Raw genomic sequence first — 27,893 nt, forward strand, 5'->3', positions numbered from 1 at the left:
ACGATCCGAAGCCCAGCAGGAGAAAAACAACGTGCAAAGGCACCATGGATAACGCAAAGGGTAACCAGCCAGCTCCGCTACCGCTCCCGAGCACCCGCGCCGCTCCCTGCAGACCGCACTCCGTGCTCCTCGGGTCACGTTGCAGGCGCGAGAATTAACCTCTGGCTTTTTCTTACACAGTCTATTGTGGCTTCATCATCTTTCTTCAGATCGCCGACCTGCCGCGGGAGGCCGCCTACAATTTCAGCCTCTGTCACCACGAGGATATACGAGACGATCTCCTAAACGCTTTCGACGAGCGCATGACCTTCAACGAGGTTTGTGGTTGCTCTGGTGGCATCGGAGGGAAACTGTCGGGACGGCACTGCCTCCACGATTCTGTCCTCGATGCCGGCAGTCGCTTTCCGAAAATACTGATTAGCAAGCCGGGAGCTGGCTAGTGTAGTAAACCGGAGCACAGGACGGGGAAGTTATCTCCTCTTCTCCTCCCTCCGGCCGACCCTCCTAAAGCGTGCGCTGAAGCTGGGACTAGCAGGGACGGAGAGCAGAGGCTCTGCTGCCAGAGCGCTCCTCACCCCCGGCAGAGCCCTAGGACTGACGGTGTAAAACCGCACCGACGCCGAAGACGGTTTCACGGTTGCAAAGGTGATAAGTGGTCCAGAAGCTCCGCGGGCGGTTCGCTCGCGCACATAGCGCCCAGCCCGAGGACCCGGCTCCGGGTACACCAAGCAGCCCACCGCCGCCTCCCGCCAGGCGGAGCACCGCCCGCTGCCCTGGCCGTGCTGCTCGGGCGCGGAGATGATCCCCCCTCCGTCTTGTTGTCTCCCTCCAGGGGCCGTTGCTCGATTTTCACACTTGCGAGGACGCGTCCGAGGGCCCGCAGCTGTCCGAGGTTCGCCCGGGTGAACGCGGCACCCGACGGCTAGGTGGCATCCCCAATCCGTGCGGAGCCGAAAGACAAAAATAAAGACACAAAGGGGAGGAGGAGACGGAGGGGTGGGAAGAAGGATACAGCGTGGAGAAGGGGCAAGGGGAGAGGGGAAAGGAGGGATTAAATGGGAGAAGTAAGGAAGGAGAGAGGAAAAACGTGGGGGGTGAAGGGGGGGAAAGAAAGAAGGGGAAGAGCAGAGAGATGGGGGGAGAGGGGATGTAAGGGGAGAGGAGGGCGGGGTGAAAGGGGGAGAAGAAGGCGGGGGGGGGGGGGAAGCGGGGAGACGGCGGGGTGGAAAAGGGACAAACGGGGTAAGGGGAGAAAAGAATGGGGGAAGGGAGCGGGGTTTTCAGGGGGCAGCGGGAGGTGTCCGACGCGGCTCACGGCCGTGCCCCACAGGACGCCCGTCGGGCGCGGCAGGAGAGCCGCCTGCTGGAGTGCGTCCTGGACGGGGCGCGGGGCTGCGGGGAGCTGTGGCTGCGCACCGTGCGCGTGGTGCAGCGGCGATGCCGCGGCTATCGGCCGCCCCAGGTGGGTGCCGCGGGTGGGCGGGCGAGGGCAGGGGGGGAGGGGCGGGCGGCAGGTGCTGACGGCGCTGTGTGCAGGAGCGGCGGCGTGGCGAGGTGCGGTGCGACGAGCGCAAGGTGCAGGAGCTGATGGCGATGTGGAGGAGCTACATGAACTTGGAATAGATGGGCAGACAGAGGCGTGATGTGTATTTTTCCACCGGACTCGCTATTTGTGGTCCGCGGGACGAGCCCTCTCGCAAATGGCTTTAACTGACGGCCGAGCCCCCGCGGCCGCGCTGTACGGGTGTGCCATTAAAGCGTTAACCACCACGCGCTGTACGGCGCTGCTCGCTCCCTCCGCCGCGGGGGAACGCTTTGGGCGGCGCACGGCCCCGCCGGAAGTGGGGCGCGACTTCCGGGCGGCCGCACGCGGCGGCATGGCGGCGGAGCGCGGCGCTTTGTTCGCGGGGTTCCGCGCTCTCGGCCTCTACTCCGGTCACGTCCCGCACGTTCTGCGCTACCACGGGCGGCACCGTGAGTTCTACGTGGCCACCGCGGTCGGGCGCAGCGTCCACACCTACAACGTGAGTCGCACGCGGCCCCCGCGCTGAAGCCGGGGTTGGGAGGGGGGTGGGGAGGCCGGGTCCGCGGTGTTCGGGGGCGGCGGGTGGGGGCCTTGTCCGGGCCGGACGCTGCCGTGTGCCGGGATCTTCGCTGCTGGCGGTGCAGCGCGGCTCCCTGCAGATCTAACACTGCGCTTTGCGATCTGAGGAGCGCTCCGCTGGTTGCTGCGAAGCGTGACTTCCGTAGGGACGGAAGTGAAGGCGATTCAGTCTTGTGGGATGAAGGCATGTCATGCGGTTGTGGGTTTTTTCTTTCACTTACAGATTGCGGACATGCGTATGAAGTTGTTGTGTTTTGCGACAGACTGTGTAGTGTAGATTTGCCTGTGTGTTGCTGCTAGCTTTTTAGTGTTTGCTTTGCAGAGCTTGAGCCAGTTTAGCAGCAAACATCCCTAGGCGCTGATGAAACACTGAAACTAATTCTGTGGAGCAGAGATAAGATTATGACAAAATACGGAGTGAAGTAGAACTAGAGATAATGTGAAAACGGATTTGTCCAAACACTGCAGGATATCAGTGCGTGCTTAGTTCTGTGCATGTTAATGTAGACTTTGCTGGATGGCTGTCTTTCAGCAGCAGTTGTCCCTTGCCTTCTGAGCTGCTGTCTGTGGATTTCACCTTAAGACACTGTTATAAGCTAATGGAAATCTATTTTTCTCTCTTGTAAGACATGCAAATTCCTAATCTGAGCAAGGTTAGTTCCTTGAATTTTGAATTTTGTCTACAGCTAATTCATTACTAAAAAATGCCTTTTTCTCATTGCAGGTGAAGAAGCTTGGTATTGTTGCAGTGAGTAAGTATGCATGTATTCTTATTGTTGGTTGTTGTTTTTTGTTGTTTTTTTAATAGTAGCTGCATCAACTCTTATATTGAAAGGGCAAAATGAATTATATTTGTTAATATTTACACTGAGGAACTCTCTGAAATACCACCTGTTCATTTGGAAACAGGATTGATGTCATAACTATGATTTAATTCTTTTAGAGATAGGCTTTGTGAACCTCTTCTCCAAAGAAGCCTAGGGTTTTCCAAAACCACCCCTAGGCTTTAAAGAAATGAGTATCAATTAAAGCTGTTATTGCCATCTCTTTATTGTTTTTACAGATACTTGAAGGAAAATAATTATAGGATCACAGAAGGTGGTAGTAAAAATCTTAACAGTGTTAAGAATGGGCTGGCCTGCTGGGTACTAAGGACAGGAAAGCATGGCTTGACACAGAATTAACAGTGAGCGACAAAGCATACCCTAGGTGTAAATACGTTCAATGTCTTCACCAACAATCTCAGCTTTAGTCAGGGGAGGTGCTGTGAAGTGTTGGGTCAGGGCCAACCAGTTGAAACCATGGCATGCAAGGCAAGCAGAGAATGCTGCACACTGGATAGAACAATAAGCCAGGAGCTAACTGCCTGCATGGCACCCTGCTGACAAGTTACTGCAGTTGTGCTGATTGCTGGGCTTAGCATGGACCAACAATGCAGTCACTCCAAATAAGATAAACCCTGTACTGAGCTAGGAAGACAACCAGCAGTTTTGCAAAAGCTTTTGTTTCTCTGTACTTTGTGCTGATGAGACCACATGTAGACTGCGATGTCCAGGCTGAGGAATAAGGCTGAAGAAGAGTTGTTGAAGTAACTGGATCTGCTTTGGTGAGGGGATAAATCACAAGAAGCAGCCTATTACTGGAAAGATACTTGCAAAAATGTCAGCTGAACTTGTGTGGGTGGTGGTTGACAGTATAAAGAGGGGCAACAGCCACAATTCGCAGCGTATGGCTGGTGATTAGTTAGTGTGTCTGACTGAGGGAGAGCTACAGTACGATGTAGATATTCAGGGAGATACTTTCCCAGAAGTTTTCAAGACTCATATGGGTGTAATTAAAGCTAACTTGATTAATAGGGGTTGTAATCTAGCTTTGAGAGGAGCTGAGTGGAATGATACATGAAATGCTTAGCTGAAAGTTAGGTGATTCAGTGACATGAGCACTGTCCTTTCAGCTTTTCATGAAGTTCTTACATGGATCTCATAAAAGCCCAGTATTTTTCAGTAACAGCTGCGCCCATAAATTGGAGAATTAACTTATGTAGCTGGGACCAGATTCAGCAGTGAAAACATAAGGCTATAAACAAACATATGTCTTCAGCCCACCAAATGGTAAAGATGTTTTCTGTTTTGTGAAATCCTTTTCAGTGGGCTATACCTGTTAATAGACAGTGATATACAGTTTCTTGTGAAATATGATGTTAAAGTACAGAACTTGAGATATTAAAATACAGTTGTGATTGAGAAAATGAATGATCTGCCTTGCTGATGAGTGATTGTTGTTTATTGATGTTATCTTAGACACGCACTCGCACAGAAGTTCACAGTACTTAAACTGTCTTGGACTAAGCAAGCTCCGCCTTTGCAGGGTACCAGATTTCTGTAACCTGATTGTATCTCTACATCATCACAATAAATAAAATTGTAACTTAGAATCATAGAATGATTTTGGTTGGGAGAGACTTACCAAGCTCCATGCTATAAGCAGGGGCAGCTCCTACTAGAGCTCAAAGCCATGTTCAACCTGGCCCTGAATACTTTCGTGGAGTGGCCAACTACAGCCTCACTGAGCAACCTGTTCCAGTGCCTCACCACCCTCAGGGTTAATATCTAGTCTTAATCTACCCTCTTCCAGTTTAAAACCACTTCCACTTGTCCTGTTGCTACCTGCCCCTCTAAAAAGAGCCTCCCCAGCTTTCCTTCAGGTACCAATAGGCCCCCTGTGCAGATCCCCTCTGGAGCCTTCTCTTCTCTAGATTGAGGAGCCCTGGCTCTCTCACCCTGTCTTCATAGGGTAGTTGCTCCAGCCTCCTTATTGTTTTCATGGCCCTTCTCTGAACTTGTTCCAACACCTTGATGTCCTTCTTGTGTTGGGGGGCTCCAGAATGGGCTGCAGTACTCCAGATGGGGTCTCAGAAGAGCAGAGTAGGGAGGAATAATCACCTCCCTTGACCTGCTGGTCATGCTTCTCTTGATGCAATCCTGAGTACAGTTGGCCTAGGATTAGGATAGCTTTAGAGGTATTGGAAGAGGTCTAGCATGTTCAAACAAATGAAACCTCTTGTAGAGTGCAACCTTATTTATATTTTTCAGTGTACTTCTAGCTTCAGTGCAGCAAAGAGTACAAAGGAGTGTGTGGAATGGGGTGCTATGTCATCAGTTAAGTTTGCATCGTAGGCCAGCTTCTATGGTGACTCATTTTTGATCCAAGTTTCTCTTTGTGCTCTGGTTTGCTTTTGTTTTTATTTGTTCACCAATAGTGTTTTCCCAGGATTTTTTTTTTTAGGTTTCTATCACGTGAGACCACGCCAGCTTATACTGAACATTGTATAGAGCTTAGAATTTTTTTAGCCATTTAAGCTAATAAAGTAGTTGATAGCAATACTGGTCAGCCAGTCAATATGTGGGAAGTGAGTTACATTCTTAAAACAGTAAGCTGTCTCTTTCTTTAGCTGTTATTAGAAGAAAGAAATGCAGGAGTATGTGACAAACTTACTTAAACTCATAGGTTCCAGGAAAGGCTGAAATTAATAGGCATTACAAATTGTGAGGCTTTGGTGTAGCAAGTATTTCCAGCAGGCTGTATGGCTGTGACAGTCTGTATAAAGTATTGTGCTGGACACCTTATCTGCAAGCCTTCAGGAAGTTAACGTGTGTCTTTACTTGAAGTAATAATTCAGTACTTTATGAAAGAACCACAGTGTGATGTTACTTATCTTGTTGTTACCAGATGTCATAACATAGTGCTATCTGGAATGAATGTGTTCTTATAGGAACACTTATAATAAGGCAGTTTTATCAGTGTGTCATAAAGCTAAACAAACACACTGTCAGACTTTCTCTTTGGTTATGAAGGTGAAACCTGTTGAACTTTTCTGTTTGATTTACAGGCAATGCTTTGCTACAAGACATTACTTGCTTGGCAGCAGACCGAATGTTGATATTTGCTTCATGTGGCAATGTTTTCCATGCTATCGCCAGGAACAAAGAGGTTTTTAAGATTTTGCTTATTCATTGGTGGTACAATTAGTTTCTGCAAATTTGTATTTCCACAGCTGCTTGTTACCTTCAATTTTTAGAAATCTTTTTATTGCTTCTAATGTAGGAAATTAAATAGCGCAAAATGGGAATTTGTAAGAACAGATTTCTTGATGGCTGACCTGTGCTTTATATATTGATTACAGTAGTTCAGTAGTTTCTTAAATGAATTAACAATGAATAGATTTTTAAATAAATAATTTAGAGGTTATTTTAAATATCTTGCAAACAAATAGTTTTTAAAACCAAATTATACATAATTTCTGTTTAAAGTTGTGTGGCTTTTCCATCTATTTTATTTACATCTGTTGCTCATTTGTATGCTTCCTGAACGTTTTATACTGAAAACACTCCTGTTTAAATTTTGTAGGTAGTTCATACCTATGAAGGTCACAAGGCAGAAATACACCTTCTGCAGCCTTTTGGGGATCATGTCATTTCTGTGGACGTTGGTAATGTTCTTATTGTTTGGGATATACAGTCAGAAGGTGAGCGACAATTTTTATTGTTGTTACTACACTATAGCATAACACTGTTAAACTTTCAGTAATTAAAAAGGTGAATGTGCATGTTGAAAAGTAGTTTATTCTTCTAAAAGAAAAACATTCTGAAATAACATTATTACTAAAGCAGTAATTTGAAGTCATAATCCTAGAGTAATTTTTCATTGGTTGATTCTGCAGCACATGTAGGTACTCTCTAACTTTCCATATACATGTAAAGAAATGTGCTTTATAGAAGTACCTTATTGATACTACATTTTTGGTTAAAGACTTCGGGTACGGTAGCTTTGACACCATCTCTGAAATCCTGTAATTCCTTGATGTTTATCAGTCTGGAAAAGAGTTAATTCTCATGATCAGTCTGATTGTGTCAGCATCTTACACTGTTGAGTAGTGCCTTGTGGAATCCTGCTTCAGTTGCCTGATTTTTTTTTTTCTTTAGAATGTATTATGAGAATGGCTGCAAATAGGCTGTAGTGATTTGAAGTTGCTATAACAAATAAAAGGTATGCTAATGAAATGAGGTGTTGTGCTCAGACAGGAGCCTGATCCTTCAGAAAGATATGAATCACTTCAGTTTTGCCAACCTTGTTGTGCTAGGGAGGCTTATAAGGAAAAAATACACCTTCAAGCCAGCAGATGTTACAAAGTAAACAAACTTAGAGTGTCCTGTTATACATTAGCTATTCCTTTAATGCAGAAACACCAGTCCTGGTTAACACCAGTCCTAAGCTTTCTTTTACCTTTTACATTTGTCAGTGGGTAACAAGCTGGAGGTTTGCAGGGTTAGCTATACTACCATTGTACTACCATCATTTCTTTTCTGCTTTGTTTTGTTTTTGCAGAGGAGTATCTTCAAGTGGATTTTGATAAGGCCACTTTTGCAGTTTCTGCAATTTTACATCCAAGCACCTATTTGAATAAAATTCTCCTTGGGAGTGAACAAGGCGGCTTGCAGCTGTGGAATATAAGATCCAAGTAAGATTCTTACTGTCTTAGTTGTAATTTATGCTCCGAGCAGTTCTGGATACAACAACTAATATTTTTAAGTGTGGTAGCTTTTGAACATGGAATATTTTACTCAGTACTTTGGCATAAGTTTTCACTTGGCCTGTCTTCAGGCACAAAGAACATTGCTGCTCCCTGCATGCTGGTATCATTTAAACTGCGTGTTATTTACTGTCTGCAGAATGTCAGGAGTCGTTCAGGAATCTTGTATGTATATATATATATAAATTTCTTGGAATCACACAGCTTTCCCATGAAAATAGTTGAAATGATAGTAAATGCATGTCCAGGCTTCCTACCTCCCTTTGGTTGGTGCTGCTCCAAGGAACTGCTGGCAGGTAGTGCAGAGGTGATTAGCATTCTATCTGTAGACTTAAGAAAGAGATGTGTAGACATGTAGTTGTCTCTGAACATGTCCCAGTTGAACACTGTCCAGATGACAGTATGTCATGTTTACTATGATCAACTGCTTTCTCACTCATGGAAGTTAGAGGGAGCTTAACTTTTGCTGCGTTATTAATATATATGCTGCAAATAGGTGTTATCTCAGATTGTGTAGTTAAATTTTGTATTCTCATACACACTATGTATGTTCTGTGAAAGTAAAGCTGTTTTTTTAACATCGAGATATTTTGGAAACTCAGTATATGCCATTAAAATCAGGAAGTAGAAATAACCTAGAAAGTTCAGAAAAGTAGATGTTTCTATTCATGTTACTTTTGCTCTTTAAAGCAAGTCACAGCATGTAGGACACTATATATCCCAGATGTTAAAATATCTTGCTTAAATGTCTTGGTTTCTTGCTTAGCTGTATAAGAATTTACATAACTGTTACTGCCTTTTTGGCAGCTTTGGTGGGTTAAGCAATTTCTATTTTCCATTTGTTTGTTCCCTCCAGAGATTATTTTGTGGATACGTATTGGCATGATTAGATAAAAGCTGAATTTGTAAAACTGAGAGAAAGCCTTGGTAACCTCTGTCAAGAAAGGAGAGGGATTAGGATTTAGGGATTTGATTTAGTAGTTGGATAGGGATAGTGATAGGAGGATGGTTGGACTAGATGATATTGTAGGTCCTTTCCAACCTTATGAACCTATGAGAGAGAGTTGAGAATAGGTATCTGCTAGCAGTCTTTTAAGAATAACTATCTCAGTGGTAGAGGAAAGATTTTTTGGTTATGTCTGTTCTTAAATATTGCCTTAGTTATTTCATCTCAAGTGTTGTGCGACTACTTTGGTTGTCTTTGATGCTACTATTTATATTTGTGAAAAGAACAGTGTTGGAATAATAGTACTATAAATAGTTTGCAGTGGAGTTACTCTACAAATGAAATATCTATTTTTTTTTAATTAGAAGCTGACCCAAGACTTGCTTTCTGTGTTGATAGGAATTCTGAAGAGTTGTGATTAAAGGAGAATTGTACAGGGAGCAACTAATGACATTTTAGTCCTGCTCTGTATTCGTGTTTGTAATCATGTCATCTTTGAAGAATTAATGCATTTATTTGTTCAAAAATTACTGAATTTTTTATTCTGAAACTTAGTAGGTTTTTCTTTTTTTCTTCTGAGAGGTATTTAAGAGCAAAAAACTGACATGCTTGTTTAAGTGCTTGAAAAGCACTCATTTTAACATGGAAAATTCTGAAAAGTTAATTGATTCATTATTTTTGGCTTTGTTTGTCTTCCAGCAAGCTCTTATACTCATTTCCAGGATGGGGCTTGGGGGTCACAACTCTCGCACAGGTAAGTATTTTTTTTATCTTATTTTCTTAGGTAACTGGTCAAGAATGTGAGGCAAAATACTGTAGTAAAAAATGGAAATATGTATTATTTTCAAGGTGTGCTGGTAACACCCAACAGCATATTAGGTAATAGGAGACAAGGTACTTTAGTTTAAAATGGCATCAGTGAAAGTAATCTGTATTCTTTTCAAGACATACAAATAACCCTCTACAGCTTGTTGGATACTGAAGAGAAGTAGACTTGAAGGCCACTCCTAGCTCTGTTGTGTTTAGCATCTTGCATATTTTTGGCTCGTCACCTCTGTAGGCTTTATTCACTGAATTACATAAGTTCACAAAAACAAACAAGGTATTGAAAAGGTGCTAATGTGTTAACTTTAGTGACACTGGTAATTGCTTGCTATTTGAATTTTTTCACATCAGGTAAAGTACTAAGTTGTAGGTTTGTATTGATTCAGGCAAAGTTTTGTAATTGCTTTATTTTTCTAGATGCAAAAATGAATTAAAACTTAGTAGTAGTGTTTGAAACGTTACTAACACCTCTGAAAACAATCTGCAGTTGTCTTGTGTGAAACTTTTAAATGTATTTGTGTGTCTATATATATATTGATCTACCAGGATTACTGAGAACTTGAAATATTTTTCTAAGAAATTGAAACTTCTGAAAATGTAGCTGTTCTGTTCAGCAAAGGGCAGGTGCCAGATCTTGCACCTCTCTTCTTGTATTAAATGCTCAATCCTAGGTTATGGCAATACAGGTGTAGGGGTTCTGAAGACACCTTTACTATTTGTTCTAGTATTGGTGTTTAGAGGAGGTGGCAAGCTTTTTCACTTGTCTCTCAATGTTTCCTCAGGCCCCAGCAGTAGATGTTATTGCAGTCGGTCTTGTATCTGGTCATATCATTATACATAATATTAAGTTTGATGAAACTCTTATGAAATTTCAACAAGACTGGGGCCCCATCACAGCAATATCTTTTCGTACAGGTAGGTATTTGTAAAACTAAATGGAATTTGGGAAAACATTATGAACAAGCATTTCAGAAACAAAGTTTGGAATGAAAGTTATAGTTTCAAAGGCTGCAGATAATTTTGGAGAGTTATTTAAAATATATATATATATATACTTTCATCATGCTGACTGTTCCCTTGCACTTTTTTGTGTACTGCCCAGGTGGCATGCCATACAGTACTCATTTTTTCAGTGAAAAGTAAACTGTTTTCTAATGTGCCAAGAGCTAACGCAGTACACTGCTGTTGTACTTTCTGCAGAGCTATCAGTATGCTGACTTAATGTCTAAACTTAATTCTCAAAAGCATCTTCTCTGTGGAGATAAGTTCAAATGTTAGTACTTGAGTGACTAATGAATGGAAGTTAGTGCAGAATATTGTGATTAGTGTTAGATTACTTGTTTGTGGAAGTTAGTGTTATGTGTTTTCTTCTACTTCTTCAAGGAAATAAAATTAGAGTTTATGTGAAATTATAATTTTACTTAGAGTACTTGAGTAAATGTTATCAACTTCTAAAATTTATTTTAGCAAAACTTAATAAGTTAAAAAAAAAAAGTCTGTTAACTTGAGGTAGTGCAGTGGTTGTCATCCTGAAGTGTGAAGGCTTGTAAGTTTGAGGAAGAAACTAGGGTACAGAATAATTTTAATGAATTTAAGAGCTTTCATGCTTTCAAGGAAAACTGCTTATCTTGGCTACTAAACCTTGAATATATTTGGTTCTCTCTGATATGAAATAAATCCTTCTTCTTTTATAAGTGACCATCATTTATTTTCTGTTTGAAAGATTAGAATATCTCAGTTAAGGCATTTTTAGGACTAGCATGAGAATGACTGGTTTCTTGTGGTCATAGCCTTTCCTTGCATCAGTTTTGAGAGGTGAGATGTAAGTAGGGACCTGATGACCTGAAAGTAAAAAAAAATAAACAAAAATTTTTTTGGAGCAGATGGACACCCAGTAATGGCAGCTGGTAGCCCAGTTGGACACATAGCTTTGTGGGATCTAGAAGAGAAGAAACTAATTAGTCAAATGCGAAATGCTCACTCCACAGCAGTAGCTGGTATGTCATTTGTCCCTGGAGAGCCACTTCTTATTACTAATGGTGCTGATAATGCCATAAGGGTAAGTTCTAGTAACTACTGCTCTACAGTGTTGTGTCTTGTTTTGTTTTGTTTTTTTTAATCCTGTAGACCTCTGAAGACTGTTAATGTATACCCTGGATTGAAGTGGTAATGTTCAAGAGATACAAATTTCAGTCGCTGGCTCTCAGCTTATTTGTTAGTGGAGCAGTCTAAAGTTTTGGTGCCTTGCCATTGCTTCATTGATTACTTTATGATAATCTTGAAGTATAAAGCTTTGGACCCATGCTTCCTAAACCACAATTTATATCCTGAAATATTAACTTAAATCTATATCTCTTTTAGTTTTTATTAGTATTCTGGATCATTAGCTGTTGCAGTTGCTAGATATCCCTTGTACCTTGCATTCTCTGATATAGTAGAGTGGCATATTGATCAGTGGGGAGCAGTCAGCTGCTACATTGTAAACCTCCAGAGTTTAGGGATCACATGTGAATGCCAGTGTGTGGAGTATGCTCAGCTTCCAGCTTACCCACTGCAATATTTATCACCCTAATTTTTCTCTTTTTTGTGGGGTGGCAGGTGTGGATTTTTGATGGACCTGGTGGTACAGGACGTGTACTGAGAAGCCGAATGGGACATAGTGCACCACCAACAAAAATTAGATACCATGGGCAAAATGGAGAGCAAATTCTTAGTGCAGGTATGAACTCTTACTATTGTCTGTTTTTATGTTGCAATGAAAGCACACAGAGCTTACTGAGTTTTGTTTTATTAATGTAGAAGATAATTGTGTATTACCCAGGAGATATATTATGAAACATAGAAAGTGATTAGTGAGTGGAGATAGCACTGTTACTGCATTAGACTATTTCATGGTTTCCCTGGAAGAACATGCAACAGTATTTGGGCTGAAAAGTAGTTATAAACAGACAGACTTTGAAGCTGCTTTTATTGTCTATGTTTGTGTTTGACAAATAAAACTGTTTCATTTTTGTCTTAGAAACCATCAGCTAATCAAAGTAAAAACCACTAACAACTATGTCAATTCTGTTGACATAAAAGAACAGGCAATGTAATTTATTTATTAATTTGCAGGAGCCAGTCTACTTTTCCCACTAGCTAATATGCCTCCCCAACTCATATATATATCTTCCCAAGATAACTTGATAGCAATAATAACTTGCGAGTGTGTAAGAGACTACCCTTCCTTAGAAACTAGTGTATTTAAAAATAAGTTAATAGACTGCTAAGGAGGAAAGTACTAGCTCAGAATACTTGGTGGCCCAGAGCAGTTGCAAAATGGAATAAGAGAAATTTAATGTAATCTTTAATCACTCTGAAGTAATCAGATTGCCTACATGAGCAGCATTTGAAAACATTACACTTTTACAAATGTCAATACCACTCAGCAGTACACTGGTGTACTACCTTTGGCCCCACCATATAAGAGGGACATGAGCGTACTTGGAAGAACTAGCCCACAGGCATGATTGAGGGACTGGAAAATTCTGAGGAGTGTGAGAGAGCAGAAGAATCTTGTGTCCTGCCTCTGCAGGTGAATTTCTCTGCTTTACACAGATGCACATGCAAACGTGTTTGAGTTCTAATAGTCCATTGTCTTTCAGATTCTTAAAGTATGAATTACTGTGAATAATTTTCTTCCCTAGTAATGGCGTTTTCTGATTTCTTTTGACCTTCAAATAAAGTGATGTTTATTCTGCATGTTGTACAGTTACATTTTCTGTTAGTTTCTGATTCTGCTTTGTCCTTACTTCCCCTGTATAGTGTTCTGTTTTGTTTGCCAGTGCCATATTTGTCTTCTGTCCCTTTATTAGATTGAATTACTGAGATTTCTGTGGATACTGATCACTGCCTAGAGGAGGGAAGCCCCATTAGCATTACATTATTTGCTGGGAGATGGAGAGCTCTGCCTTTACCTTTTTTCTATTGTTTAGTTTACGGGCTTACTTAGGTGTAGTTCTTGACCAAATGTGGAACATCTCAGGTAGAGAAGAAAGGGATAAAGAAAGGAATATTGGTACTGAGTAGTACATGGTCGTGGGAAAGTTTTGGAGGTACTGTGGGAGTATTTGAAGAACAGAACAGTGTTTGTAAGATAGTAATGATAGAAAGCTTGCAGCAGTTAGGTTTTGTGAAGGGCAAAGTAGTGATAAGGAAGGAGCTGAACACAGAAGAAATTTAAAAAAACACCTGTGTGCAAGGTATGGTTAGAATATAGACCATAGAAAACTGGGCTTCATTTGTTACAGTACTTATAGAGTACTTCTATTTTTTCTTGAATAAGAATTTTATTAAGTTACTACGGGTTTCTGAGAGGTTATCTTATGCTTTTCTTGTTCAGATAACCTGTGAGTAAATAGAAAGTTGATTTTTGCACTTTGGTGTTTTTTGCTAATATTTTGTCAGGTCAAGATGGAACACTGCAGTCTTTTTCAACAGTGCATGAAAGATTCAATAAAAGTTTAGGACATGGTAAGTGTTTCAATGGAAGTACAAATACTGTTGAAAAAACTTGAAATTTATTAAACAGATGTTATCACTTGTAACTGTTGTATGAAAAACATTAATTAATCTGCTAACTCAGTCCTTCCTGATATTCTCAGGAGTGTTTGGCTGATGAGAAGTAATTTGTAACAGTGCGTATTATTTCACTATGGGAAATGTTGGCATTATTTTTGTATTTAAAATGTATAAAATGTTAGGTGATGTTTATAGTTTTAACTCCCTTTCCCTCATTTGTTTTTGTTTTGTTTTCTTTTTTTGCTGCATCTGTGAATTTATTTGATTGGTTAGCTCAGTGTTGTATGAAACTTGACAAGACACTGTTCATATTATGAGACCGTAGGGAACATCAGTGCTTGTTGAAAACCAGAATTTTCAGAATTTAATAGGGACTTTACATGTAGTGAATAACCTTCTTTGAAGGTGTATTCTAAGGTCTGACCTTGAGATTGAGACACTTACTTACTTTTTTTAAGGTTCAATTAACAAAAAGAAATCAAAAAAGAAGGGTCTTCAGTATGATACGATGGCACTTCCACCAATCACAGCCTTTGCTTCAGGTAAGTAGTCTGTGATATATGACAGCTCATCGCATCGTTATTTAATCTTTTAACCTTCAAGACACAAAATACATTGAAAGTTTGTGCTTTGTCAAGATGAAATCTTTGAGACTTTGGCTCTTCGTGAGCCACAGAATGCAATTCAGAAGTGCATGTTATCTGATAAACTCCTCTCACATTTCAAAATAGGAGTATATTTTAAATATCTCCAGTTTAACAAGTTGTTGTCTTGAAAATTTCCAAGATGAATGCCAAAATCTTGGCTAGTGAATTATCACTTAGGGAGGTGGAGATCTTTATCAGCTAAGGAAAGCCTAGTTGCAACAGCAACTTTTGATCCCCCAGTTTCCATGTTTGAGTCACTGTTCAAAGGCAATTTTCACTTACTCAGGTCATTTGTACTTCAGAGAGTCTAACATTTAGAAGCAGAATAATAGTAATCTGTACCTTTTCAAAGAGATTTTTCTTTAAATGAGGCATGTCATCTTCATGTTTTTATCTTAAAGATAGCTACTTTGTTTTCCAACTATGGTTCAGTGTCCCCTGTGTTGAAAGGTTTGGACTTAGGACATCATGTAGCCCTTTTACTAAATATAGTATTTATGTTTTGCAGAATTCTATGATGCTTACTTGTTGGAAAGTTTCATATATAAAATGCCTGTATGTTTGTTAATGAATGTTAGATCTTCTGCTTGATTAGTTTAAGGAAGAATTATCCTGCATGTGTCTGGAGACATCAAACATTGGTTTAAGTACATTTTAGTTAGAGTTGCTTCTTTCTTGCTATATTGTCACTTTTGGTGTGTACCTGTTTGTTAATTGTTGCTTTATTTTTTTAAAGGTGTAGAATTATCAATTTCGAGATCTGAAAGTTTTTTCTTGATTTCATTAATTCCAGAAGAAGGTGCAAAATGCAAACTTGCTCATTATTAGAACCCTGCATGACTGATTATATTTAGGTTTAAAGTTCTACCGCTAAGCTGCAGAGGAAGGGTTTTCCTGCAAATGCAGGAAAGGCTTCTGCTAGGTAACACAGGATAGCTTAGAGCAGATTTTAAATGGTTAAACTAGTGGCTCTCACTGTTTCAGAAACTTAGAAAACATTAGGGTACTCTTGAAAATGTGTACAGCTTGAACAGTTGAATCAAACCATTGAAGTGTAAATATGCTTTTCAAACCACATAGACTCACACTGAGACTTGAAATGTGGCATGTGAAAAAATGTTTGTTGTTTTGTTAGTATTTCAGTTACAGTGGTAAGTGAACAACTTCAACATGCGTTTTTGGGTTTTCTTTCTTTTTTCTGAATAAGCCCTTGGTGGTCCAGCAGGAAACATCTACTGTTCTATCTGAGGGTATTTCAAAATACTGTGTCTTAAGATACCAGAAAAAGAAAAGGTTATTTGACTTTAGAGTGATTGTTTCCAAAATGAATGTGTATTGTATTGCAGAGGTGGCTCATCAGAACGACTGGGATGGTATTATTGCCTGTCATCAAGGGTATATAACCTGTACGACCTGGAACTATCAGAAAACTTCTATGGGAATTCATAAACTGAGGCCAGAAGAATTTAGCAAAAACAAGCCCATTGATATATATGCAACAGTAAGTTTATTAGTTCAATTAGGATACTGTCAGCTTTACAGTGCTATTTTGAATTGTTGGTAGAGAAGCAGTATTTACAATGAAAAAGCTCTTACTTAGAGGTGTTCTAGTTACTTTTCAGAGTTCTTTATGATGGCTGTCTTAGTATGTCTTAAGTAACTGTTTTGTAATCTTAAGAGAAAGGCTGTAAATGCATTTTTTTCTTTGCAGGTTAATTGCACCTTTTATCTTTGAATTCAGACAGATAGGTGACTGAGAAATTAAGGGGAAACATCAAAGTGACTTAGATTCAGCTGAACATCAGTAATGATATACTTGTGCTGTATATCATCAAACTGAAGGGAAATTGCTGAAAATGTGGGTTTTTTTTTCCTGACAACACGTAGAAAGTATTTTCAAATTGCAGATGAGATATTTTCTTCAAAATGCTTTTGTAGCTTGAGCTGACTGCAGTGGAAGTCAAGCAGTCAATACAATGCACATAAATGTTTGCTGAGGATTTACCAATTTGCAATGCAAATAGTTACTGTAGCACATATAATTCACCTCCTTTGCACCCACACTGTTTATTTTACAATGTGTTTTGTTTTTATGACCTCATGCATAGCAGTTAAGTGGTAGGTGAGCTCAGCTGTAAATACCTGCTTTCTATTAATAGTTAGATCTCTTTTGAGAGAGATTAGACCATTGTTTCTCTGTTTCCTACAACTTAAACTCTGAATTTACTCTCTTGGTTAACCACTGTCAAGGCTGATGTTTATGCAGAGTGCCAGCAGGTATGCTTTGTCTTTATGGTAGCTACTGAATTAGTGGTTGCACTGTTTATGTAGGTTACTCATTTAGGTATCAACTTGGATGTTATTACATATGACTTCAGAGAAAACAGGAGTCACCAAGTCATTATTTTGCTATCCTTTATAAACCTGCATCATCTTATTTATTATTTGCTGCCAATTTGCTTATTTTAAGATCTGTTCTGTCTACTTGAGAGATTTATTCCTTGCAGTTTGCTTTGAAGTCTAATGAAAACATACAAGCATTCCTAATCCATTTTGCTAACGTTCCTAACAGTTTTCCTAATAAGACAGTTTAAGAATTATTTTCATAGGTTTTTCTTCCCTTTGAAAGGCTGTTGATATTACCACGTGTGGGAACTTTGCTGTAATTGGGATGTCAACAGGACAAGTAGATGTGTATAACATGCAGTCTGGCATTCACAGAGGACGCTATGGCAAAGAAAGAGGTATGAATTTCTTACGACAGACTCTTAACAGAGTAGCAACAACTTTGTGTTCTGTTTATGGAATGTAGCCTACATTCTGAGTTGAATTTGGGAGTTCGTTCTGTTTCTGTAAGTGCCCTATGCTGTTCTGTCTTGTACTGTAATTGGAAGTAATTTATGTCCACCACTTCAGAGCATGATCCCTGCTGGTTTTTATATCTGTGTCTGGTTTTAGTCTACAAAGTTACCAGAATGTTTAGAACTAAAATGAGACCCTGGGGTCATAGATACCTTTGAAATAGTCACATCTCAAGTATTTGGCTTCTTGTTCCCTGCTAAAAAGTGAAAGAGTACTTTACACAGGAATTCCAATTCTTTGATGGTATTTGAATATCCAGCTGCAAACTTAGGGCTTTGTGGGTGATAAGTGTTCAAACATCTCCTTTTAATGTTGCTTAAGTATATATTTCGCATCAAGTGTGTTTGCTGCTGCTTTCTAAATCTGAAATGTACAGTAGGGCCTTCATACTCTGATGTTTCTATTTATAGAAACAAAGAGAGAATCCCAATGAGTCCTCCGAACTTGCTGTGTTTTTTGAAAGCTGTCTTGCTTAAGAAGCCTGAAGTTGTCTTTTATAATAGCAGGATAAGAAAGTAAAGCCCAGATGGAGATTAGGAGATAAAATGTGTAAGGAGTTAGGTATTACCTTTACACTGCAGTGTAAAGTTCCTTGGGAAAAAAAAAGAAAAATACTTTGTGCAAGACCTGAAGCAGTGAGTTCTGTGCAGAGTAGTGGTCAGATTCCATGGAAATAATGATGAAAAATAAATGATAGAAAAACAGTCTTCAAATTTAACATTAAAAAAAAGCTCCCCAATTGAAAGCAGAAATGAAGGTTAAACTTCAGATTCACCTGTGTGCATCTGTTGTTTTGCGATTTGAATTATTCTATCCTCTGCCTGAATGTGTACTTGAAAACAAGTTCATTTTTGTATATTTGATTTCTGTACTGTCTTTAAATAATAATAATAAACTTTGACTGCTCTTGTTAGGTCACTTTAGACAATTCGTCACTTGTTTACAGCTCAACTTAGTGTAGTTATGCAAAGCCATGCAGAACAGTGGTTGCTATTGTGCTGATTTCTAAACTGTGTTTAAATTCTGAAATACAACTCTTGATTTCCAGCTCATGAGGGGTCCATTAGAGGGGTAGCAGTGGATGGATTAAACCAGTTGACAATCACGGCTGGAAGTGACAGATTAATTAAATTTTGGAAATTCAAAGCTAAAGATTTAGTTCACTCCACTGATCTTTCTTCTTCTCCAAGTGGAATTCTGCTTCACAGAGATAGGTAAGATGTTTCATATGCATATTTTTTACTCTAGGTATGAAAATCTGGGTGACAAATACTCTAATGAAGATTTCATTCTTGATGATTGAAATACAACAGACTGCTAGTTGTACAAATCACATTACTAGACTGAAGTATGTTGTCCTCTTTCTCCTGAGATTAATTCAGGATAAAAATATCCTAAAGTGTGGTTAGTAAGTTGTTTTCATTTTTCTTGAGTATTCATTGATGTATGTGTTGTTTATTCTTTGCAGTGGCATTCTGGGAATTGCCTTTGATGACTTTGGCATTAGTGTTTTGGATATAGAAACTAGGAAGATTGTTAGGAAGTTCTCAGGACACCATGGACGTATTAATGATATGGTAATTTTTTACTCATTTTCTGTAGTAAGTTATGTATACATATACCTTATTCATTCTAAATGCAGTGGATTTTCTATGCAAATATTAGGTCCCTGAGCATTATATTCAACTCTGAACAGTAAAATTATAGTATAGCAGCTTTGACAGTGTTCATTTTCATGTTAAAGTGTGTTCTGTTCAAATAGTCACATATTTTTAGGGTACCTTGGCATTTTATAATAACTTTACAAGAAGCTAATTTTGTGTTTAACTAAATGAAGCATCAACAATAGTGAAAGACAGTCTGAGATGCAGAATTTTGCTAGTCTTGAATTATACATGTTCAAAAGATGAACCAGGTCAATACATGGTGAAAACATACCTGAGATAATGCAACACACTGATACTTCCTTATTTTATGATTTATGTCGTTGTGTTTTGCAGTGTTCATTGAAAAACTTTGTTATTAGTGTCTGATTTAATTCTTAGTGCTGGGAAGTGAGCAGTTGATTTCTTCAGTTTTATGCTAAGTGGTTTTCATCATTAACATAAAAGTGAGGTCCAAAATACTTTCAAGTAAAGCTATATGTAGCCTGTCAGTGCATTTAAGCCTGTTGTGAAATATTTTTTCTTTTTTTTCTCTTTAATAAGGTGTTATCAGTTTTGTTTTATGACCAGATCATTTTATCTTTGTCTCTGGAAGTCATCTAAAACAGTGTTTTATTTTAGACTTTCAGTCCTGATGGTCGTTGGCTAATAACTTCATCGATGGACTGTACTATTAAGACTTGGGACCTTCCCTCTGGATGGTGAGTCAGTTGAAAGAGCTATAGCAACATATGTTATGAACTCCTTCCTGTCTCCTTGAGGGGCAGAAAGCCTTCTGACTTGATCATCTGTCACCAAACTGCATTTCATGATATTCTGAGTTATGTTATCTTGATACATGAGCAGCAAGTAGAGTGATACGCTGTTCCTGGTCATCACATCTAGCCTCTGTAACAGGAAGCAGTCTGCCTGCGTTCCAGGAGCCTGATGGACAAAACATGAACCACTATGTTATTTTCAAGTTCTCAGGTAGCTGAACACTGAAATCACTGGTGAGGGCCAGGTTCTGTGCCTTTTTCAGGGAATACACAATAACAGTGCCCTGAAGATCTGATTATGAAATTCAGAGTTTTCATATAAGTATGAAAAAGTGTGAACTTGTTTGTCCCAAAGCAGTAGGGTATTCTGAATAACAAGAGATTGTTTAAGGTGGATTACTTCTGTTATGCTGAAGTATCAGTTTGTTTTTTGAGCAGAAGCCTGTTCTTAATTAAATTCATTTTAGAAACATGGAAGTTTTGCTTCAGAACTTCCAAGAAATTCTGGTCAAGCAGAGATCCAGATAGGACATGACACTCCCAATGTGTGGGTGTTTTTTTATTTTATTTTTTTTCCATTTTTGTTGTTACTTAGAATTACAAGGAAAGCGCTGCAGATACTGCAGAATGTTCATTCTTCACAGGAGGTACATTAGTCCCTTATGTTAACCAAATGCATGTGAAATACCTTAAGGAGAGAGAATTTAACAACTAATGGCAGAAAACTAAAAGATGAGTTCAGATCAGTGTGGGGCTGCATGGAAGTATGAAATCTATTGCCCCTAAAATGCATTGGGCCTGAGGAGTTGGATCTGGACAGATAGCTCATCAAACATTTCTCAGAGTGTCTTAGGAGACAGAATAAAAGTTGCTGCTGCAGCTGATGGCTGTAAGGTTTATGGAGGTGAGTTATTTATTGCCCATCGTCACTCATTTACTGAGTTTATAGTGGTGTATTTGAATACTTCTATTATGCTATTTATGTTGTAATTTAGATAGCAAAATGAACCTTTTTCTATGCCTAAAGATTTCTCTTTTCTCTCTTTAGCCTTATAGATTGCTTTCTGCTAGACTCTGCAGCAGTGAGTCTTACTATGTCTCCTACAGGAGATTTTCTAGCTTCAGCACACGTGGATGATCTTGGTATTTATTTGTGGTATGTAATATTTATTTCTGTAAACAACTTCAGGTGGGGCTGAATGCTTTCAATCACTTTTGTGGCAAATATATGTTTGGCTTGCAAAGTATCATCTCAAGAGCTTTGTCATCTTTTCTTCTAAAAGGCTAATGTATTCTCTACTGCTATGAGCTGTAAGTCTTTAAGTCTCTTGTTAAGGTACTCACTCTGATAATTGAATGCTCTTTCTTCTGTTTCTTTCTGTAAATGGTTCCTGTTATGCCCTTCCAAAATGTCTCTTCGAGTCTACTACTTTTTTCTTGCCATTTTGAAATATTGCTTATACATTGTCACTATCTGAAGGGCTTTTCTTAGTACACAAAATTGTCTGAGATTCCTCGTAAGAATTTGAGGAATTACCATCAAGTTCCAGCTTCCTGCAATGGGCAGGGCTGCAACCCACTAGATGAGGCTGCCCAGGGCCTTATCCAACCTGGTTTTAAACACCTTTGGGAATTGACCACAGCTTCTCTGGGCACCCTGTGCCAGTCCCTCACTGCCTTCTGAGTAAATAATTTTTCCTAACATCTAATGTGAATCTCTCTTCTTCTAGTTTAAAGCCATTCCTTCTTGTCATATCACTATCAGACCATATAGTCAGTCTTCCTCCTGTTCATAAGCTCCTTTTAAGTACTGGAGGTCTCAAAGCTAGCTCTGCTCTAGGGTGAGCAGATCTTTTTCATAGGAGAGTTGGACCAGCCTTCTGATCATCTTTGTGGCCCTCTGGGCACGCTCCTACAGCTTTGTGTCCTTCTTTTGCTGGGTTTACCTGAGGGGTATTCACTTGTTAGACCTTTCTGTGGTTAAGAGGTTCGTTACGAGTAATTATAAAAGGTTTATCTACCATAGGTTATTTCTGGCAAAAAGTCACTTACCTGAATTGCTCGTGTGCAGGTTCCAGCCTTCAGCAAAATTGGTTACGAGTACCACCCTGTAATTATTTGAAAGTAGGATGAATGATTTATATTTGCATAATACTTTGTACCTACTAAGTGCAAGCAAGATTTTTTAGGTAATTTTGCCATTGGAAATAAATGCAGAAATTGGCATTGATTGAAGTAAAATTATTTCATACTTCTATATCAAGTCTTGGGCAATAATTCTTTGGTATAACATTTCTATTTCAGACTTTTTGACAGTATATATCATTGTATTTCATTTCATGTTTTTCTGTTTAGAGAATCTGGTGCGTAGTTACAGTGCACTGACAGAATTCTGTATAAAATAATAGTTCCCATTCACGTGAAAATTGGTTTGAAATTTCTGTCTTTTAGGTCAAACCGTTCTTTATATTCACTTGTCTCCTTACGGCCCCTTCCAGCAGACTATGAACCCTCTGTGATAACACTCCCTGGCACTTGCCCTCTGCAAGGTAACCTTCAGGCAAAAGGTTTATTTTTTATTTGATACTGAATTTCAAATAGAAGACACTTTTTACTTCCTTGTTGAATACTTGGTGTTTAATTACTCTGTTTCTGGACTTATGTTCTTTCTGCCATTTCTAGCAGACTTTGGCATACTCATTGTGCTCTAACGTCTACTGAAACATCTGTTCATGTTTTTGCATTTGAACATACAGAATTATATTCTGATTACCTTCACTTGCTGAAGTAGATTTTGTGGGTAATAAGAATGCTTGTGCTATTTGATAGCTTTCTTTAAGCCCAGATTGCCTTAATTACCTTCCGTTATGACCTCCATTAGAGGTGTTTGAAAAAAATATTTGTGTTTGGCACTGGGGTCAGGATCATTGTTTGTTCCCTTCCCCTACAGCTTTTTTCTCTGTATATGTGCCATGGTACTTTCAGTGCTGCGTGTCGTTACATTGACAAGAAGACTGGCTTTAGCTCACCTGCCACATTCCTGTATTGAATTCCCAGTGGAAGAAAGTCTAAATAGCATTATAATCAGATTTAGTACCAACAGTTGTGCATCTGAAGGCCTCTAGATGGAGGTCTTATATGATAAATTTCAGCAGTTCTTGTAAGGTGAAGTGTGTACATTTTGCTCTCCAGCTGGAGGAGGGACACAGCTAGCTACTGACTGCTTAAAAAGAACAAGTAACCTGCTCTGTTGATTGCTTAATTGGGCGCATTTTCTTTCCAGGTACCTAAATTAGAGAGACAGGATTTCCCCCCCATATATTTTAATGTTTAATCCTATACATTGATACTGGCAGGGTCCTTGAATTCACCTCCTGTCTTAAGTCAGTGTAAGGCTTCTGTTTAGGTGCTCTGAAGTAATGTTTTGGCGTTGTAATTTTAGGCTTTTCTGGGATATTCAGATGTGTAGTATTATGCAAAAAGAAGGCAGAAAGCAAAGGTGTTTGCTTTGCAGACATATCATATCTTATTAGCCTTTACAGTCTTGTCTATTCCATTCTGTGTTTTAGCCAAAATTATTCATGATTTAATTATTTTTTCACATTAAAATTCATAATTAAATGAGCAATAGTAAGTTCATGTTAAATATCCATAATTCAGTATTTCACTGGATTTATATAGTTTGTTACTGGAGCTTGCCAAATGTTGACTATGCTTATTATCTTACTATCTGCAACACTTTTTTTGTGGTTGCAAAATAAACAGTCATGTTTGTATTTATAATAATTAACAAGTTGTATGTTCATAAAATATATTTGTTTTTGAAAGATGTGGATGTGGCAGAACATGAAGACAAATGTGATGAAATAATAGAATATGACTCACCAGAGCAATTGGGAGAGCAGCTGGTGACCCTATCCTTACTACCCGAGTCAAGGTGGAAAAATCTCCTCAGTCTTGATATTATCAAGGTAATATTATGAGGTACACCATTGTTTATCTGTTATAGTATCTGGATGGTGCTTCTTAAGGAGGAGGTAAAATAAAGGCTACAGTCTGAGAACTGTTCAGTAACTTCAGCCATAATGATTTGTGCAATGTGCAGAATAGCTATCTGAAGGGAAATATTTCCTTTTTAGTGCATCTTATGAGTGTCCATAAATCTGTTCTGAGTGCCTCCAAACCACTGACAGCCATTCCTATAAACAGAAAAAGAGGAAATGAATAAAAAATAGTAGCATACAGCCAGATAGTCTGGCTTTGACCTATGAGCTGCATTTGTCTGTTCACAGTACTTATCTCACTTTTCAGATATTGTCCTTGATTTTTGCAGTAAAAGATTGCAAAAGACTTCCTATCACAATGACTGCAAAAGACTACTTATCACAGTTTCTGGGATTTGAGGGATTTGTTCTAAATAATTTATATTCATATTCAGTTTACATTCAACAGCAAAAATGTTTTTCTGCATTTTTACTTTTCAGTTCTTATAGTGATACTCTAAAGATAAATTTCTTGGCAATAAAAATTCCAACTTGTTCTTAATGTGACTTTATTCAAATATCTTATTAACAGAAAAAAAATAAACCAAGAGAACCACCAAAAGTTCCCAAGTCAGCCCCTTTCTTCATCCCAACGGTTCCTGGTCTTATTCCCCGATATGCTGCTCCAGAGCATGAAAATGATGCACAGGTAAAAACAAGCCTCAATTTAATAATGCTTATCTAGTGTATTTTTACAGTAACATCTTAAAGCTTGTTAATCCTAACTGAAATTTTGCTATAGACTTCACTAGTTTTAATGTATTTACGTTAATGCTATTTTTTTTCCTGTAAGCCTTTATCACGTAAGGAAAAGAGTATAACTGTTTCCATCTGTAAAAATGTTAACATTTTCATGTATGTTTACTTACTCTTTCATGGTTTAGTCGAAGATAGTAAATATTGGAGTACTGGCACAGAAATCTGATTTCTACATTCATCTCGAAGAAGCCCTGAGCACTAATGAATGTAAGTTAAGAAATTTCACTGAATGTATAGAAGCTAGTGATGCTTTGGTATGTTTCATTTCTAATGCCAGAATTGCAGTATGTGAAGGAAAAATGCACATTGTACTGTAGAAAAGGCAAAAAGAATGGTCTGATAGGTATAAAGCTGAGGAGTACATATCCACTGTTGACCAAAGATCAAGCTGGTCAGCAGCATGGGGCCAGACTGGTTAAAAACTGCTTAGAGGGAACAGGTGACATTCTTAAGACTGTTAGACATTCTTGGAGGTTGTGATGCTATCATCCAGAAAATATGCTCTTTATTACTTGGAAGGGATTGATGTGATAGGGAATAATCTGTTGGTTCATTGAAGCATGGAAAGTCTGATTTGCCCAGCAAATTCTGTATGCATAGGCTACTTCTCTGAAGTTTCAGCAAACCTACTTTTAATTGTAGTTGCTTTGTAATTTGAACTTTTAGGAAGGGACATATTATTTAAAGGATGAAAATCTGTTGGATTGTTTCTATTAAAATTCTTTAAATCTTGAGAGTCAGTTGCTTATGCTGTGAGGCTGAATGTAGCTGCTGTTTTCCTTATTGACACAGTGCTGCTTTGGAATCACTGAAATTGGGGTTTTTAGAAATGTTTGGCAATGTAGCTGATGTGGAGATTTAAATGGACAGCTATTGAAAGCTTGTCTGTGAGCCAGTTCTGAATAGGCTAAAACATATTATGTAGATTTGAGCTGTTGCTTGATACTTATCTATGAAATATTTTGAATTGCACTGAATGGATTCCTTAGTGTTTTTTTTCCTGCAGATGTTAATGACAATGGATTGCTCTATGTTTTAATGCAGATACAGCTCCACTTAATTTGCTGAAAGACTTGGGACCATCCAATATTGAGGTAGAACTGAGAAGTTTGGCCCCTGAGGGTGGTGGTTCTCTGGAGGTGATGCTGAGCTTCCTGAGAATGATTGGGATGATGCTGAAAAAGAAGTACAACTTTGAACTTGCTCAGGCATACCTTGCACTATTTTTAAAGGTAAGTGTTCTTTTAAAATCTGATCTGAATAAAATAGTACAGAGAAAGGGTGTAAAAGCTGTGCAAACTCTGCTAGGACTGTTTATCTTAAGCGGTTTCTATAGGGGATGGATTTAAAAAGACTTAACCAAACATTTTTTACAGGTTTTTACTCTTATTTGTTAGCTGTGTTACTGAAACACGTCTGATTTCTTAATGGTTGTTAATTTGTGAGCTGAGATCTGTGTTTTGAGTAACTTACTGCACGATGTTTGGAAAGGTAAAATGAGAATTTTATTGTACTCACCCCTTGAAATTGGAAGTGTGAGTTTACTTGTGTCAGTGGTCTGCCTTCCTTCTGTTAGCTGTTAAGTTTCACAGAACTGAAAAACTATTCCCAGATGTGTGGAAGTTGGAAAGTTGCCATGATAAAATGCCATAGCATTTACTCCTGGTTCTGTAGAGAATGGAAACCTGTCTGATGCTGCTGTACCTTCCTACCTGCTTCATGGAGCTGTGGGAAAGCAATTCATTGCAACTTAATGGGAAAGCTGTTAAAACGTTCAGATATGTGATGGTATCTATTTAACTGCACATTTCTTAATATAATTATTTCAAGGTTTTATTTTATGGCAGACAAATAGGTGCATATGCTTTGTCTCTTTCTTCTGCTGGTGTTAAGTGGAATACACAGAATTATGTCAACAAGAGCAAATGGTGCAAGCTAATGTAACTAAATGTGTTGAGCAAAGCACGTCAGGATAACAAACTCCCCCTGTGATAAATGCAAGATCATATATTTTGTTACAGATTCTAGAGAAGGCAACTCAGAGCTTATCAAAACTCCTAGATCTGTGCTGTAGCTGAGAAAATTACTGTTCCATCCATTAAGCTGTAATAATACAGTAACTGTACATGTTTGCAATACTGCTTTTCTTTTTGCTTCGCTGATGTTACTATCTATAAAGAAAACACTATATAAGGAAAAAAAAAACATCCCCCAAAACATTAGGAATGTGCTGTCATATTATTCCTGGTTTATTCAATACAGATAATTAAAATAATAATCCTGATTGACCTTAGAGCATCACTTTCATGTTTCTAAACTGAACATGAGTTTATGATGCAGTTTTTGGAAAAAGGAGAAAGTTGTCTTCTAGAGACATGTGTGACTAGGATAGATTCAGCAGCATCAGTGCATCTAGTAAGATGTTTTGCTGCCTTATCCTATCTACTAAATATATGAGAGGAAAATGGCTTCTGAAAGACTAGCAAAAAAAAAAAAAAAAGGGAGGTGGGATTAAATTGAATTAACTGAAGAACTGTCTTCATTCAGTTCCAGTACTTTGCTTTCACTAATGTAACTGGAGAAGCTTATATTCTGATTTTTTTTTCTGTGTTAATTTTACTAACTGCTGCCTGTTTTTAATTTTCAGTTGCATCTTAAGATTATTTCATCAGAGCCAAGCCTACTGGAAGAAATATCCAGACTGTCAGCACAACTTGAGGAAACCTGGATTCATTTGCGGACACTTTTCAATCAGAGTCTGTGTGTGTTAACATATATGAAAAGTGCTTTGCTATAAAATATTTAAGAGTTCTGACTACATAAAAATTTCCTCAGAAAAATAGTACATCTTTTTTGCCAAAGTTCCTGAATTCCAGTATTTATACTGGCAGTTCTTATGCAGTATTTTGTATATCTGTCTAGAACAGAGTGTTTTAGGACATGTGTAACATGCAAATGCTCTCCTGAACTCTGATATTGTGTGCCCCCTGCCCTGGGGAGCCTGTTCCTGCCTACCACCCTCTGGTGAAGAACTTGTTCCTGACACCTACTGACTCAGTGAAGTTCCACATTGTTCCCAATCTAAAAATGATGTAAAACCAAAAAAATGGGAATATGATTCCTGTATGGGAGACC

At 38.8% G+C, this 27,893-nt stretch overlaps 1 protein-coding gene across 1 annotated transcript; it reads left to right on the top strand.

The window, feature by feature from the left end:
- The first annotated feature begins 1,877 nt into the window (after positions 1–1,877).
- WDR36 (WD repeat domain 36) lies at positions 1,878–27,893 on the top strand. Its single transcript, XM_065744242.1, has 23 exons — positions 1,878–2,024; positions 2,829–2,856; positions 5,994–6,094; positions 6,512–6,629; positions 7,490–7,622; positions 9,340–9,394; positions 10,248–10,380; positions 11,349–11,524; positions 12,064–12,184; positions 13,912–13,977; positions 14,484–14,567; positions 16,019–16,173; positions 17,302–17,416; positions 18,583–18,748; positions 19,003–19,111; positions 19,820–19,899; positions 21,005–21,112; positions 22,408–22,505; positions 23,785–23,927; positions 24,532–24,648; positions 24,884–24,965; positions 25,803–25,990; positions 27,406–27,893. The coding sequence occupies exons 1-23, from the start codon at positions 1,878–1,880 to the stop codon at positions 27,553–27,555; spliced, it is 2,673 nt and encodes an 890-aa protein (XP_065600314.1). The 3' UTR covers positions 27,556–27,893.

Source organism: Cyrtonyx montezumae, unplaced genomic scaffold, assembly GCF_038088225.1.
Source record: "Cyrtonyx montezumae isolate F1298 unplaced genomic scaffold, pur_monq_1.0 scaffold_30, whole genome shotgun sequence".
NCBI classification, from domain to species: domain Eukaryota; kingdom Metazoa; phylum Chordata; class Aves; order Galliformes; family Odontophoridae; genus Cyrtonyx; species Cyrtonyx montezumae.

Coding starts and splice junctions, on each gene's coding strand:
- WDR36 (XM_065744242.1), top strand. CDS start 1,878: ATGGCGGCGGAGCGCGGCGCTTTGTTCGCGGGGTTCCGCGCTCTCGGC. Junction 14,568..16,018: donor AATCACAGCCTTTGCTTCAG/GTAAGTAGTCTG, acceptor ATTGTATTGCAG/AGGTGGCTCATCAGAACGAC. Junction 16,174..17,301: donor CCATTGATATATATGCAACA/GTAAGTTTATTA, acceptor TCCCTTTGAAAG/GCTGTTGATATTACCACGTG.